The following is a 16,317-nucleotide window of genomic DNA, read 5'->3' as shown; positions in this document are numbered from 1 at the left end:
TGTTGTGTCTCAAGAACCTAGGTAGATAACACTTTAGACATGTGTGAAATACACATCAAGAACATGACTTTAACTTAGACCTCAGTTCTTAGGTGATGATTATTTAGGTAATAGAAAGCTTCTTATCGCGAGAACCATTGCACATAGCACGTTAGACTTGCATCTGAAATATATGCATAAAGAACGTGACTTGTTATGGTTCCGTAAAAATGTGACATTTAAGATTAAGAATAAGCGGAAAATTTCTTCATACTCCTTAGTACTATTTAGGAGTGAAACTTTTTTTTATTTATAGAATTTTGTAAATTAGTATGAAATACTGTGTCAACTTGTGTATAAATGAACAAGATTATCGTGTGATATATGATTTTAATAAAACATGACATTTATTCACATGTTTTAATACCATTTGGATTGATAAAATTTGTCATGCTTTGAAAAAATGTCAACTTAAGAATGAGTTTTCATCAATTCCACCTTAATACTACGAAGTATATTGCAATGCAAGTTCTATGTTGTAGAATATAATCTCTATGTTTAAAGATCTATAGATTATTAGGATAATTTGCCTTATGATTAGAGCTAAAAATTAACTGTTCTTCAAACAACCTTAAATTTATGCTCAAACAAAATAGAAATCAAAATTTATATGAAACAGAATTTGATTACATGAATTATTTATTTCCCTGGTGAAAGAGAGGGCAAGCACCAAAAACAATATGTATACATAATCAACCACCCCCCCCCCCCCCCAACCATTAAAAATAAAAATAAAAAATAAAAAAAAAATAAAAAAAAAAAAGGTTTCAGCAACAAGCTAAGCCATTCCGTAAATTAAACCAAGACGCGAATAAAGTGCACATGAGCAGGATGAAAATATTTGTAACTGTACATAACCTCTAGCACCAGCAGAAACCTATGAACAAACACGGCCACAAAAGTTTCCGATCTGCAAAAACAACCACTGAATAGGGTTCAAATATTCATCTTCTGCTGGTTCTGCTGCTGCTGGAGGTACTGGCATTTCATGAGGTAAATGCCGATGAAATGCATCAACTGCAGCAGCAACACCATCTTCATTTTCTATCAGCTTAGCAAGCTCCATCACCCGTGTTTTGACCTGAAACATTACAGTGTGAGGCTAATTTGTATCACCGACTTTAGGCAAGAAACCAGAAAATTAACACTTGATATTACCATTTGTATATTAACCCCCAATAATTGCTTATCAGCCGGCAATTCTATTACATTTCTTTTTTCATCAGTAGAAAGAAAAACTTTCAGTCCAACTTCAGTAGTAGATTAATCAATCAAAGCCTTAATCCCATAAGTGGGGTCAGCTACATGAACCAAAAGTAATTATTCCGTATAGTCATCCACAAATCTTCCTCCTCCATCCCTTACGATCAAATACCTCATTTTCCTGCAAATCCATATGCTTCATATCCTTCCTAACTCCTTCCAATCAAGTCATTTTCGGTCTCCCTCTACCTTCTTTAACCTTTCCATGATCCCAATCTTCCACTCTTCTGTTGTAGCTTAATGCTACAGAAATACATATCAAATTATATTCATACATACACCACTATCCTAATGTCATATTTCTTCCTCAGTGTTTAATTTCTTCACAAGTACTACTCCAGGCAGAACAGTTGGTTCACAGAATGTCAATCGCAACATAAATAATCCTAGAAAGTTCATGATGTCAGGTCCACAGAGAGCGTTTAAACATCTCCACCTCAAATAACATATGCCATTCAATACAAGACAGCTTGATTGAACATGGCTTGTATCTATTCTACGTTCAAATACAAAATTGCTGTTGGAATGTATAGATCAGTAAGTGCGAAAAACAGCAATTGACACATATAGTTAAAATGGAAAGTACCTCAGGTTGGAGCATAAATCGTATAGCACTTGACAGAGCGTCGATGCTGAGCTGAGCAATAGGAATTGATTCAGGTCCCAAACCTTTCTGATGAATTCTATCACCCCAAAAGAACTGATCGCCAAAAAATGGTACTACAGTTGTTGGGCACTGCAAAAAATAACATAGGCAGTCAAATTACTTTCTCAACTACATTGGGGTTGTAGCATATAAAAATATGTCTTCAGCATCAAAATCTGACTGCCAAAAGGCAAACATCAGAAACCATACATTGCTGTTTATTATATCCAGAATATTACAAGTATTACTTAAGCAATTAGATGACGAGCCCGATAAGAGTGGGCTCAATACATGACTCAATAGTCTTTAATGTCACTGGAAGATGGAAAACAAAGGATTTAGAACACAGGCAAGTTCATCTTTTCCCAAGGGTGCATGAAGCAAGTGATTTTTAGGCATAAATGGCATAAGATATTCACATGTTCCAGAAATGAGCAACAAGCAAGCTGAAAAACTTACACCAGCTCTTAGTCCAGTGGCGGTAGTTCCGGCACCACCATGATGAACCTGTTTATTTGTGGAAAATAATTGAATTAGCGTTGATTCACTGAGAGCATAAGGCAGACACTAATTATTTTATCCATATACAGTAACATTGCATATGATGTAGCATAAACGGAAAAGCTATTCAACCACAACCATTGCAAGTCACGATCCAAGTTGGTAAATCTTAATTTAAATTAAGACATGAAGCTAGATTTCAATTATTTTCCCAAAATACAAATCCAGACATTATACAAGCAACTAACATGAGAATTAGTATAACTCACCACGGCAGAACATTGAGGAAAAAGCCAATCGTGGGGGCAGTTCTCAAGAAGGAAGATATGATCCGGAACTTCTGAAACTGCATGACACAGACTATCATTAGCAGATATAAAATTAAGACTTGGAGGTTAATAATCTTTCTTATTTGGTTTGTTTATTAGTCCTGGACGGGAAAAAAAAAAAAAAAAAAAAACCGTTATCAATTTATTTTTAATGTCCAATTCTGCCCATGAAGTCTTGACTTTTGAGTGCTAAGTGCTGATAGATGAGAATCAAGCCAGAAATATGAACTCACTCGTAACAAAAGTGGTTCACTAGAAAGGTTTTGGGCTAGCATTATAAAGCAAGACTATAAAAAGCCTTTAGTAGATAAGGAAAAAACTTGTAGAAAGATGTAAAAGAAATCAAGGAATGGAGTTCTAACATTAAACATCATTTTCGAGTGTGTTCTGGGGAATAAAGGGGTGTTGGATAACCATGAGTGGTTAGCTTAAAGCAAGTCCAATATATTCAATCTACTTCACCACTTCTTTCCTTAATTCAATTACATTCTTGCTCTGAGTCTTTGTAAATGTTGTTGCATTGCTTGGGACCATTTGTTGTATCACTTTGTACTTTGTCAGTGAAGTACTGTGCATTTTACTGGCATACTGAGCCAGAGCAGATGTTCTAATTTTGTGTTTCCTCCCTCATTTTTGTGGAATTAGAAAATTGTAAGCTTTCCTAATCCATAAGGTAAATGGAATCGATCTCTTATTTGAACATTAACACCAGAATTATATAATCATGAAGCCTGGATCTGTTACAGTACTTGAGACAGCTAGATCAAGTCTTATAAGATTTCCACAAGCACCGACTTCTAGAGGAAGCTACAGGAAAGGCAGCAGTGCCAATAGAGAAGCAGAAGAAGACAAAGAAAGCAAAGGAGCAGCAGCAGAAAAGAATAGAAGCAAGTGGTGAAAACTGACATAGGCAGGGCTGACTGGCAGCAACAGCAGTAGACATAGAAATCATATTGGTGGTGAAGAAAGCCAGAAAGTGTAGCAGCCAAGATGACACTTTCAACTTTTCTCCCTTGGGCATAATCTATGGTAAGACTTTCAGGTTACATATTTATCTAATCCACTAGCATGTCTAATTTTATTCTTTACATTTTACCAATAGTCAGTCCTAAATCTACACGCCTCCCACCCATTCAACCCTCCAAATTAAAAGATGTAACATTGATATCCCTTTTTTACGAGAAACTCCTTTCTCGTTATTACTTGGATAGATTACTTTTTAACTCTCTAATTTTATGAAATAAATCTCTCTCTAATTTATAAATTAAAATTAAATGAGCAAATCTTGGTAAACATGTGATTTACTTTTCATCAAATTTTTTTTAGATGCAAATAAAACTATTCATTACAGGCCTTTTTGTTTACTCGTTAAATAGTTATACCTCCATTCCTTTAAGTTGCTTTCGCTCTGTCAAAAAAAAAAAAAAAAAGGTTGCTTTCGCTTTCTGTTGTCGTTCGTTTCTTTGAATTGGTTGCACTTCCTCTCTCATCCATTTTAGGTATACTTTCTACACTTTTACCCCTCCCAATCCCGCATGCTTACACTCTCTTTCTTACTTGTTAAGAAAATGCACTTACAAACTTGTTACACTTATTCACTTACAACACTCTCTTTCAAAATCTCTGATCAAACAGTAAATGTTACCAACTCATATAATTAAAGTAATACTAGGTTAGTATTGATATTGTTTTTTTTTTTTTTTCACTATTGTCTTTTATATTTATCAAATTGATTTGTTAACAAGACAAAATATATAATATTCACTTTGTTACTCAATAAATGTCTTTTATAAAAATATCTAGGAGTTAGAAAAGCCTTCTGGTAAGCCCAGTAAGATAATCAATTAATATAGCAAAAAATGCAAGTAGGCAGTCATTGAGGGCAGAGATAAACTTCATCTCTATCAAGTCAAAATTAGAGTTGTGATTGATACAAAATAAAAATGTCGTCTAACAAAAGTGTTTTGAGGGATCTTTTTAATGATACAGAAGTTTTAGCAGAGCCACTGGATAACAAAATATCAACCCCCCATCCCAAAAAAATAAAGAAAAAAAATACACAGCCAATGTTGAAACACAGACCGCAAGTGATGACCAACACCTCCAGACGGCATCACAACAACAAGGCTCAATGGCCCATAAATTGCGGAGAACAACCACTTCTCCCACTATGTAGCAAAAGGAAAAGCAATGAATTGAGTATCCAGAAATATCATCTACTCCAGAAGAAGAGCAATAGTATAAAAGATGTCAACGAAACCAGTCTCTGTATCTACTCCATAAAGGCTCCTAGTAAAGAGTTTACCACTTCAGCTTTAAAAGCCTAGATATTGATCACATCCAGAGAAACTAATCTAATGAACCTAACATGGTACACTGTGGGCTTTCAAGTTCATGCTAGTACGAAAATCTTTAAGCTTTTATTCTTCGCATTTATCTTTCTGCCCTTTAAAAAAATAGACATCAGCTACTGTGACTCTGAACTACTACTTGCAGGATTTGTACAGCTGTACAAAGGCTGTCAAGGATGGAATGAGAGCATAAGCTGGTCCTCTGACCTAGAGGCTCAGTAGTCAGAATCTCCCCAACCATCCAAAAGAATCCAAGACAGACAAAAAGACGATAAAGTAGTCACAACTCACAATTTAACAAGTTTCTTATTTATATTACAAAGCAACAAAACAATGGAAAGACAGTTAAAATTATTGCAGACAGAAACGATCAACTGACAAGGAAAGATGGCCAGGAAATGAACACTTACAAATACCGAGGTCTCCCCAGCCACGATCGAGTATTCCACGTTGTCCAGTATCTTTTAATGCTTCCAATATGATACTGGTCGTTTTGCTGGGATCTTCAAGAGGCTATACATGATAAAAGACTGAGTAAGCATGCAGCAATAAATGCTAAAGACAAAGTGGTTTAGGGTAAGTTGTAAAACTAATACATTATCAAGCAATTCATAGTGCTTCTAGTTCTTAGTTAAATTAAGTAGGGAACTTTGGTTCTTTTTTTCTAAATCCTTTAATTTGGTGGGATTTCGGCTATCCAAATCCAAGCTGTAGAAGGCTGGAAGTTTTCAATTAATAAAGAAAGTAAAGTATGAATATAAATCATGAAACCTTGAGGGTACAGCTTTCACATGACATAGAGAAACATCAACAACTAAGGGAGAAAAATCACAGACGAAGCTGCGAAAGTGGCTTTTGTAACGAATGAATAGAACAGATTGCAGCCATCGCAATGTTTTTTTTTTTTTTTTTAAAAAAAAATGAACACATTAATGGATTTAAGCCTTATTTTTGCTTTTTTCTATTTTAACAAGTATTCTTTTAACACAATACAAACCAACCTATAATACTCCCTTTGTCCCAGATTACTCACATCATTTTGACTTTTTGCACTATTCACATACACCATTTTGAAGATCTTTTTATGCTAATACGAAATATGAAAGCAGATATTAATATGTAAATGGTGTTGGGTTCATTTTAATGTATATATTCAAACTTTTCATTTTTTCATAATTTTTATTACTAGTATAATAGTCAAAGTGATTTGGCAACATGTCCAGTCAAACTGATGCAAGAAATATGGAAAAAAGGGAAAATACAACTGGATTGTATATTTGGCTATTGAATAACTTGAACTTTAAATGCTCCATCACTTTATTATTACTCAATACACCTTTTTTGTATGCACCATTAGTGTTCAATTGTTAATATTTGGATGATAAGTTTGATAAGAAAGAAAAGTAGGATCTTACAATTAAAGGCATCTCAATACGAAAAACGGTACATACAAATAGGGACGGACAGAGTATATTGAAACAACCCATATACATTACCCAATCCGAATGCCCCCGCCACATTATTTCATTTTTATTTGGTGTGTGCACATTTTCTGCTGTAATACACGTTTTTGATCTCTTTCAATTGGCCAAATCTGACATTAAACGAAATCAAGAGGAAAAAAAAAGTTCTAATGAGGTGAGTCACCGTTACAGACGTGTCAAGAAGGATGTGATTTTTATTGCGGCATTATATAATGGCATTTTGAAAAGTGGCGAGTTTGACATAACTGTTAGTGTTTAGAGAAGGATTAAGGTGGTCTTACCATACTCCCAAATCCAATATAGATGGGTCTCTGCCCTTTCTTTATCCACTCAACAAATGCTCCCTTTGGTTGATACTTAGAACCAAGATTTAAGAAACAATAACCAACAACATCAACCAAGGGACCCCAATCTGCAAAATATATGTACATTAGAGATTTAAAGGCATGAAGAAGTCCAACCAACAGAGAAGACAAGAAACAAAATTATAGTTGAAGCAGATATCTTGTTATTGCACCAATGGCTTGAAAATGACAGTAAACAATCAATACAGTTGTACCTTTTGGTTTTGGAACGAGATGAGGACTCCACATGTATCCTGTAGGCAAATGAGATATAGATCCATGGTACATGCTAAAGTATGCAATAGGAGGAAGTTTCAGCTTCCTTTTCCTGAAGTCGTTGATATAGCTCCTTATGCCCCACCAGATCATCAAGTCAACAAGTATGTATGACAACTGTTCAAGAGGTGCAAACAAAAAAAAAATGTTAGAGAGAAACCATTTGGGGTAAGAGAGGGCCAGGAAATAGACCGATTAAAGTAACATACCCAGTTACCATAGCTTTGTGGTACACGAGCCAGTGGGTGTGGGAACTCATATGTTGGCCTGCCTATTATAAAGAAGTGTAAGGAGAAATTATAACATATTACATTTTCAAGAGCACATGAAAAATAGCTACTCCCTCCTTCCACATAATAGTCTTCTTTCTCTTTTGCACAAGCTTCAGAAAACTAAAAATGTGGGGTTTAATTAATTAACATTCAATATATAAAATAAGCTAGTGGGGTTTGGTTAATTAAAAGTAACTACTCCTCCATCCCATAATACATGAGAAGTTAGACTTTTTTTCACTATTCATACATTAGGTTTGACCATAACTGTTTACTAAAATAATATTAACATTTTGTATTATTACATAAGTTGTTAGATAGGTTTAAATATAAAGTTTCATAACATAATTTTTAAAATTAGGTTTCATTAATATTTAATTATATAAAAATAAACTCAAAATAGTGCATTGGCATGTGTGCAATGTTTGACTGTGTCATGTATTATGGGACAGAGGGAGAAATAAATAAGATAGGGGGGTTTGGTAGATTATAGAAGAATAAAAAAAAATAGATAAATGTGAAATGGGACTTTTATTTAGGGACAAGGTTTTTGGGTGAAATGGGACTTTTATTTAGGGACAAGATTTTTGGGTGAAATGGGACGTTTATTTAGGGACAGAGGAGTAATTAGTAATGATATGAAGATTTTTCATTTTTCATGTAAAAGTAAACATGTTTACAAAGAAGTATTGACAGACTGCCTGAAGTAGTGAATTGCATATGCATGTCGATATTAGTAAAATCCCTAAATTCCTTTTAACACATGCCTCAATATGCTACATCAAAACTTGATTTGGAGTTCAAATATAAGGATGTTCCCAAGAAGATTCTTGTGCTCATTTCCAAATGTGCAACAAGAAGCCTGTAGAGAAAGCATTGCCCATTTTTTCAAACCCCACTGATTTTGCTAAATTACCCACAATAATAGCTGCTAGAAATATCTATGTCTCACCAAGTGTCCTGAATTACCTATTTCAAAGCTGTTTTGAAACATGGAACCAGAAATTTTCAAATTTGGCTTGGGCTTAAAGGACAAGGTAGATCCAATAGAGATTTAAAAAAATATTCTTCTCTCTTTTGTTAAAGTATTACATCTTCAAGCAGATGCTAAAATAGAGACAGCATGCATTGAAACTTTACGAAAATATAAGCCCCCCCCCACCCCCCCAGTAGACTACTTCAAGAAACCCACTTGTGGGGGCAGAGACAATGTACATCTGATTTAATAAGTTAATTCAGGTGAAGTGTGATAACTTACGTCCATGGCATTGTGAAGAATATGTGTAGAGGTACACCAAGAGCTTCTGCAGCATGCACATGCCCTGCAATAAAAACCAACTTATCGTTAGAGTGCCTTTAAAGAGAATTAAAGAAAATTATCAAAAGTGCCAATTTGCCAACAAATGAACCCCGTTATGACAAATTGACAACTGCTCACAATGCATAGACAGCTTCAAGATATGTATACAACCAACTCTTCCAGGTACACTTTTGCTCACATCCAATTATAGACTATGTTGCTCAAAGCAGTTGATATATTTTCCTATATATACTATATCATCTACTACATATCTTTTATGTATACATGTTAAAAATGAAGTTTTATTACAATGGTTCATAAGTTGCTACTGGCTAGTAACCTAGTAGTATTTTATTGATATTTCAACCTTAAAAGTGACAACTAACATTGCACTAAATACTTTTTTTAATTATTAAAGTGGCACAATAAATATATAAAAAAAAGTTTTGCCGATTGGATAGAAAATATAGAATGGAGGGAGCACAAATATCTACGCAAAGTTCAAGACCTAGTTATGTGGTTCCAAAATTTTAAAACAATGTTGGTCAACACTCATATATCAAACTCCAGCAATAACTTGATAACTGGGAAAGTCACATTCATATATGATATGTCAACACTCATCTCTCAAGCCTGTCAATCTGTCATGAACTTACCGTAAGCAGGAGGATTAGCAATGATTGCTTGAGCTCTAAAAGGCACGCTAGTCTCTAAATCTGGTTCTGTACATGCAGGAAGAAGTGATTCTATAATAGCCTTCAATTGCTTCCGTTGAATTGAAATTTCTCCTGGGGCAGAGGGAATAAGCCCCTTATTTCTTGCCATATCTGATTCCCGGAAAGCAATGGAAAAAGCTATCTCAGTGGTCTAAAAGATTTAGATGCAACAAAAAGCAAGCTACCATGTAAAAAATGGGCGTGATAATGAATGACTAGCTACAGCATCTATGCAATGCCATCAAAATTTCTAACTATTTTCTAAACAAATAGTTATGTGTAGAGTCATGCAACGTTGATGTAGAAACAAGTTGTATACTTGTATATAGACCACAAAATCAAAGTATAGTATTCAATTTTATTAGATACATGATTCACAAGAAATTGGAAAAATTGTATGATTTGGCAATTATTGAAAGGCCATGCAGAATGCAGACAAAGGTTAAGGCTACAATTTCTTCTTTAGTTAAAAAGTCACTATTGTCTACACTCAGTACCTACAAATAATGGAAGTCTGGTAATACCTCAAAGTAATGATACTTCCCATTCCACAAATGTTTGACACAATCACATATCACAGAGCAAAAAAAAAAAAAAAACAATTGTAATTTTTGTAAAAACTAAGAGTATCAAATGGAAATTAGTGTGGTTTTGAAAATATTCAAGATGATCAGTGTTGACAATAGTGTAAAACAATGGAGGATGTCTAGCATGCATTACTTCTCCAATCACAAGTAAAATCCAGAGACCATTTGAAACTCGCTGATATGCAAAACACCACATTGTTTACAAACCACAATTATAATGAGGCAAGAACATGAAAAGTGAACTATTTGGATTGAAAAATAATTTGAGCTTTAGACAAGCTAGTCTGTGTTATAATCAATCTAACTTTAGCAATGGCTCACGTGTATAATCTGCCACCATGGTCCTATGGATCAGTAAATTATAATGGATGTATAAAACAAATATTTAGAGAGCTATTGACTTTTGGTCTTTTGCAATCAATATAAAAAAATCAAGGTCAATCTATAATTCTTTAGGAGAAAAATTCCTAGTTGATACTCAGCTCACAAAATGACCCGCAGAGGCCAACTGTAAAACGGTAATCAGCAGATAAAGCAATAAGGACATAGATGAAAAAGCTTATGAAGCAGAAAGAAAGTAAAAAAAGAATAAAAGATTTGAGACAACTTACACCCTGCCAGAACTCGAGGATCACCACCTAAGGGATAGAATTCAACACCAGCAGATTTGACAAAATCTCTAAAGTTAGTATGCGTAGCCAACCGAACACGATGACCAAATTCCTGCAATGAACTTTTAGCCCCATAAATTTGCAAAAGACAAAAAGTACACTTTTTCCCCTTTGTTTTACTTTACAAACAAGGCCCACATTTACAAGGATAACCATGCATGAAGATATGCGACAAAGTTTAGTAACAGCATACTTAGTCTCTCTTGACAAAACACAATACCAATATAGTTACTAATATAGCAAACTACGATCAAAGTGAGCAATTTCAGCAAAGACTTAATTCTGCAAGCTTAGAAGCATGAATAAGTGCAATTCCAGAGAAGAAAAAGATATTGTCTCACATCTCATTGGTTCAGTGACAGGGGAACTCTAGGATAAGAATACTCACACAGGTAAATCCAGAATAATCATGTCACTTAAGGATGTAATGTTGGATATTCATGCAACACTCCAAAGACTCCCCCAACTCCTAACCAAATAAAATTCTAAAGCAGTCAGTCTCACAAAGCTCTGACTAGTCCCTCATCCTTCATTGATCGCACAAAGAAACTTAATTTTCACCAGAAGGGCAAAAGTTAGTTCGAGGTGCAAACAAGTTAACTAGTTAAAGGTCACTCCAAACATTACTTCTAATCCCCACACACACACACACACACACAACAAAAGTCCCTTTCAGTTTTCAGATGTATGGAAGTTCATTGTTAGTTAGTACATTTTGTAAGCTAAAAGTGTGATCATCAACAATCAGTTAAGAGAGCATCTAACAAAAAAGAGACAAATTTAATTAAAGCTTGTGAGCCTGCCTGAAGTCTCTTTGCCATAGCTAGAAATGGTTGAACATCTCCTCTTGTCCCAACAACAAGAAGGGCAATTTGCAATCTTGGTACAGATTTATTGTGATTAGGAACAATTTCATCAGCAGGAAGAGAAGCACTTTCAACAGAATGAAGCTCCAAAAGCTCAGAAGTTACAGAGGAATTCCTAGATAAATCCACCTCCACTGTTCCGTCATTTTGTATTTTGACTAAGTTTGCGATAAGCTTTTCCTGAGATTAACGAGAACAGTAAACTTCATCAATGATAAAACAATTCCATGCAATCTGTACATCTGAAAGCTACTAGTAGAGGAAACTATACAATGAGTGTCAACTTCTTTAGAGTACAATGAATGTAAACTTAGACACTTTGAAAATTAGCAAATTAATCAACATTATACCCATCAGCAGATCAGCTCATTACCAGAAATTCAGAAAAACTCAAAAAAGTAATAAAATAGTGCCTGCAGGCTGCATCTGACAAAGCAATATATGGTATAAAGACATAATTTACTATTTAAGGGGCTAAGGTGTTGACTATCTCAAAGCCTTTGGGTCAATAACTAGTCAAGCGAAATACAATTGACAACTTTCTGAAACAAATTCCTGGAAATTGACAATATTCCAATTTAATAAATAATAACCTTTGATTTAGATACTCTCGGTTTAAATACAACTACTTTTGAAATATGTTCCACTTTGATATATTACATCAACAGAGTTTATTCTTCCATTAATCATCAATATGAAGACACTTTGTTGTACCTTTTATGTTAAGTAAATTAAGAAAAACGATAATTATTAAATTAGGTACATGGAATCCAATGAGCCTACCCTCCCTCTACATTTTGACAACATTAGGCATTAGCAAATTCTAGCTCTAAAACACATTGTCACCAAAACAATAGAAACAGATGCTAACTTCAGGTTCGAAAAGACACCTGCAGTAGCAGATATATTCAACTCATATTACCTTATCACGCTGTGATAGTCTATCCAATTTCATATCATGTCTTCTGCTGTCCTGATGACTCTTAGACTTGCTCATTATGATGTCATTTTTATCAACCAGTAAACTTTTATGGGCTTCAGTACAACGTGAAGGCGCTGTAATACAGTGGTCCAAGCCTGCCAGGAGAGAAATATTGAGCATTGTAAGAATATCAGTGCAGAACTGCATATATGAGTGAGATCACACTGCTTAAAGCTTAAGATACTTTTATAATAACAAATTATATAAATTTCAAACGTATTTTTCACATATCCAACTCTCACTACTGGACACTGTTTTACAATGACTAATAATATACAAGAGACTGCAGCCCACATTAAGTACAAGTTTAAAAGCACAGGGAACTTGAAATGTCACATACATGATAGCAACCTTTATAGGATTGTGAATGAGATTCATTTGATGAAAGTAGATAGCTACAACAGCAGTGCATCTTCACAAATTCCCAGATTGAACAATTATAGTTTATAACTACAGATACATCAAATTTGACATTTGGACCTCAGGATACAAAGTCTAAGTATGTACAACATAGGTCAAGACAATTGACTAGCTAAGTACTCTAATCAAATTACTAAAAACATAGAGTTCAAGAAAAAAAAAAAGGAATTAGAAAGTTGAAAATAGAAAGTTATAGAAGAATATACTCCAATACATTCCTATATAAGAAAAATATAAGCTAGAAATTAAATTATGTAGATTCGATATACTACTAAACTGAGGTACTGCATAACTATGGATCAAACTCCAAAGAAAGTAAGACTTTTTTATTGTTTTGTTAGGAAGGAAATTATTTTTACATAAACTTCAATACAAAACCAAGACAGCTGCCTTGCAGAATATAAATCATATACCAAGCTTTGTAAGATAAATGAAAAACTGATTAAATCAAATTGAGATTTGAAACGCATGCAGTTGACCTATAAGAAATCTTATTCAATTTTAATACGAAGTAGACAAAAAGGACATAAACAGAATTGACTATGAAGAGAGATCATCAAGTACAGTTCTAATGGAAGGCATTGGGCCACCTATTCCTATTCTAATGCAGACTTACAAGCCAGGAGATTCTAAACTACGCATGCTTGGTTTATCAAGCTGTGTATTTGTTATAAGGTACTTCATATAACAAATACATGCTCATAGGGGACATAAAAAAATAAAAAAATAAATAAAAAATTAAAAATAAATAAATTAAAAAAAAAAAAAAATGCTCCCTCTATTGTTTATTGATGTACTAACTTTCCACTTTGAGATGTTTTTATATGATGTACCCACTTCTATTATATTCGATTTTTGGTACACATTTTACCATCTTCCCCCCACCTCCCCCTCTCTTGCCCCACATATTTGCACCTTTCTACTCACTCTCTCTCTCATTGTATCCAACTCTTTCTTACCCACATTTTCACTCTTTTCAGTAATTTAATGCAACTTACTTACACTCACTCAATTCTTTTAGAAATAAGAGTATTTAGTAATTAAATACATCAAAAACAAAGGGAATGAAGGGTTTAATCATGAAACATTCCAAATTATAAAGTAACTGTTAAATTATCTATTACTTATGTTCATGTAATTATTATAATTCATCTTGGTCTAATACTTAAATAAAAATGAAACGACTCTTTGGGGAAGACCAATCATATAATATAGTCACTGTATTCGTTCTAGACTTTCTAGTATTTCTAAGGATCACAAATAACCATAATATGTTATGAATGATATTATTTTTTTACCGCTATTGGCTAAAAGGTGAGAAACAGTGATTAGCCAATTACATAATATCCAATACTCCTTCATAACACTAGAATAAGAGACAAGGGTGTATGATGTAATAGATGTAACTGTCAAAAACTTAATTATGCACTTGCTTTGTCTATACCCTTGTACAGGATGACCTCAACAATTTCTAGACTAAATTCTAATACAACTCTACAACAAGATTCCAACTATACTCAAATCTAGCTCCACAGCAATCATCTGACTAAACTCATATTTAACAACACAACAATATTCTCACCAAACTCAGATATTCCAACCAAACTCGAACTTAGCACCACGGCATTATAATTATTCCGACTAAACTCTAATTTAGCTTCACATATCTGACTAAACTCAAAATTAGCTTTAGCTCCACGGCAATATTCTGACTAAACTCGAATTTAGCTCCACAAATAACATTATGACTAAAGTCGAACATTCCAATTAAACTTGAATTTAGCTTCACACCATAAAAACTTTACTAATAAACTCTAATTTAGCTCCACAACAAAGTTTAACAAAACAATAACAAGAAAAATATACCTCTTTTTGGAGGATTTGAATGCATTTCTGGAAGTGAAGACTGCCTCAAATAATGCACATGATCATCTTTCTTCACATCATCATTTTCAAGTAAGACTTTCTTGTCTGTCTCAGACTCGGCAACAACTCGAATGTCATGTTCCTCACCAATGCTAATTTCTTCCCCAGTATCATATCTTTCTTCTAAATTACTCACCTGATTAAGACACCCTTTATTCTCCATTTCAATTATATCATACACAATTTCTAAAGCTAAAACCCCCAAAAAAAAAAAAAAAAAAAAAAAAAAAAAAAAAAAAAAAAAAAAAAAAAAAAATTATTGTAAAAATCTGATTCTGAAACTGCCCACAAAAATCAGAAGCAAACCCAATAAATAATTATCAAAAAATTGAAGAATTCAACCCAAATTTATGAATATAATTCAGAGGAAACCCAATTCAACCGATAAAAATTCAATTGAATAAAATAAAATAATTGAACCAATCAAACAAAAATCCCCTGAAACAGTAGATATGGCAAGAGTTTAAACCGCTAGTCAAAATCAAAGTATAATACTGTTAGGTGCAGCAACTTTTCTGCGTAAAATAAAATTTGTGCCCCCCAAAAAAAAAAAACAATCTTTATAAAAAAAATCCCAGAAAAGTGGGGGTTTTTGAAGTGGGTTTTTACAGAATTAATTAACACTTTTGTATGATTGAGAAGTTTATACTGTATAGTGTAGGCTAGTTTTAGCAATTGAATAATTTATTTGTTTTATGCTGCAAATTGCAATTTAATTTTTTTAACGGCAGAGAATTGGGGTGATGATAATTGGGTAAAAGGAGAACAATGATTGGGGGTATTGGACATGCCAACGACCACGTTTGTGTAGCACTGCCCGTGTGTTAACTTCTATGGAAATTATGACGATAATGTGCAATGCATTGTGTAGGCCCACAATAAAGATCCCCCCACCTCTTAGCTGTCAGATTCGGTGTGTTCAAGTCGGCTTCGAAACAGGTCTTATCGGGTATTCGGGTTGAGTTTGTAACGACAGTCGACAGGTCAACACTTGATAGTAGAGAGGCACATATATATAAATAGTAGGTTAGAACTTTACAAAATGAGTTCCCTCTTGTCAAAAAAAAAAAAAAAAAAAAAAAAAAAACAAAATGAGTTCCCTCCCATCTCTAGTTCTCTACCTAGGAAGCTTGAAGTTTGAAATATGCTGAGTTAATTTGTCAAGGTATACATGCAAAGCGAATTCAAGCATAGGTCCCATTGTGTTTGATCAAATTATTTTTTATAGGTTTAAATAGAACCATTGGAGTAAACTTATTACTCGTTTTTTTCATGGTTAATTCTCTTTTTCGGATATAAGACATTATAGTAGTGTCTTGATGAGTGTGATCAGGATTATTCTTG

The 16,317-nt window shown here is 33.8% G+C and overlaps 1 protein-coding gene across 1 annotated transcript; it reads right to left on the bottom strand.

The window, feature by feature from the left end:
- Positions 1 to 622: 622 nt before the first annotated feature.
- Positions 623 to 15,773, bottom strand: LOC145613074 (sterol 3-beta-glucosyltransferase UGT80B1-like). Its single transcript, XM_081668131.1, has 14 exons — positions 14,914 to 15,773; positions 12,568 to 12,722; positions 11,583 to 11,825; positions 10,720 to 10,831; positions 9,462 to 9,632; positions 8,764 to 8,827; positions 7,443 to 7,500; positions 7,173 to 7,350; positions 6,895 to 7,025; positions 5,540 to 5,642; positions 2,719 to 2,795; positions 2,408 to 2,455; positions 1,889 to 2,038; positions 623 to 1,120 (listed from the first exon to the last, which is right to left on the bottom strand). The coding sequence occupies exons 1-14, from the start codon at positions 15,134 to 15,136 to the stop codon at positions 917 to 919; spliced, it is 1,917 nt and encodes a 638-aa protein (XP_081524257.1). The 5' UTR covers positions 15,137 to 15,773; the 3' UTR covers positions 623 to 916.
- Between the last annotated feature and the right edge of the window lie 544 nt (positions 15,774 to 16,317).

The sequence above is a fragment of the Chenopodium album genome, chromosome 25 (genome assembly GCF_948465745.1).
Source record: "Chenopodium album chromosome 25, dcCheAlbu1.1, whole genome shotgun sequence".
Lineage (NCBI taxonomy): Eukaryota > Viridiplantae > Streptophyta > Magnoliopsida > Caryophyllales > Amaranthaceae > Chenopodium > Chenopodium album.
Note: the sequence above shows the minus strand (reverse complement) of the source record. Positions and strands in the feature narration are given on the sequence as shown.

Excerpts from the sequence above, each read along its gene's own strand:
- LOC145613074 (XM_081668131.1), bottom strand. The coding sequence starts at position 15,136 with ATGGAGAATAAAGGGTGTCTTAATCAGGTGAGTAATTTAGAAGAAAGA. Across the intron at positions 8,828-9,461 it reads TGCTAATCCTCCTGCTTACG|GGCATGTGCATGCTGCAGAA; the intron begins GTAAGTTCATGA and ends TTTTTATTGCAG. Across the intron at positions 7,026-7,172 it reads TCTCGTTCCAAAACCAAAAG|ATTGGGGTCCCTTGGTTGAT; the intron begins GTACAACTGTAT and ends TATATTTTGCAG.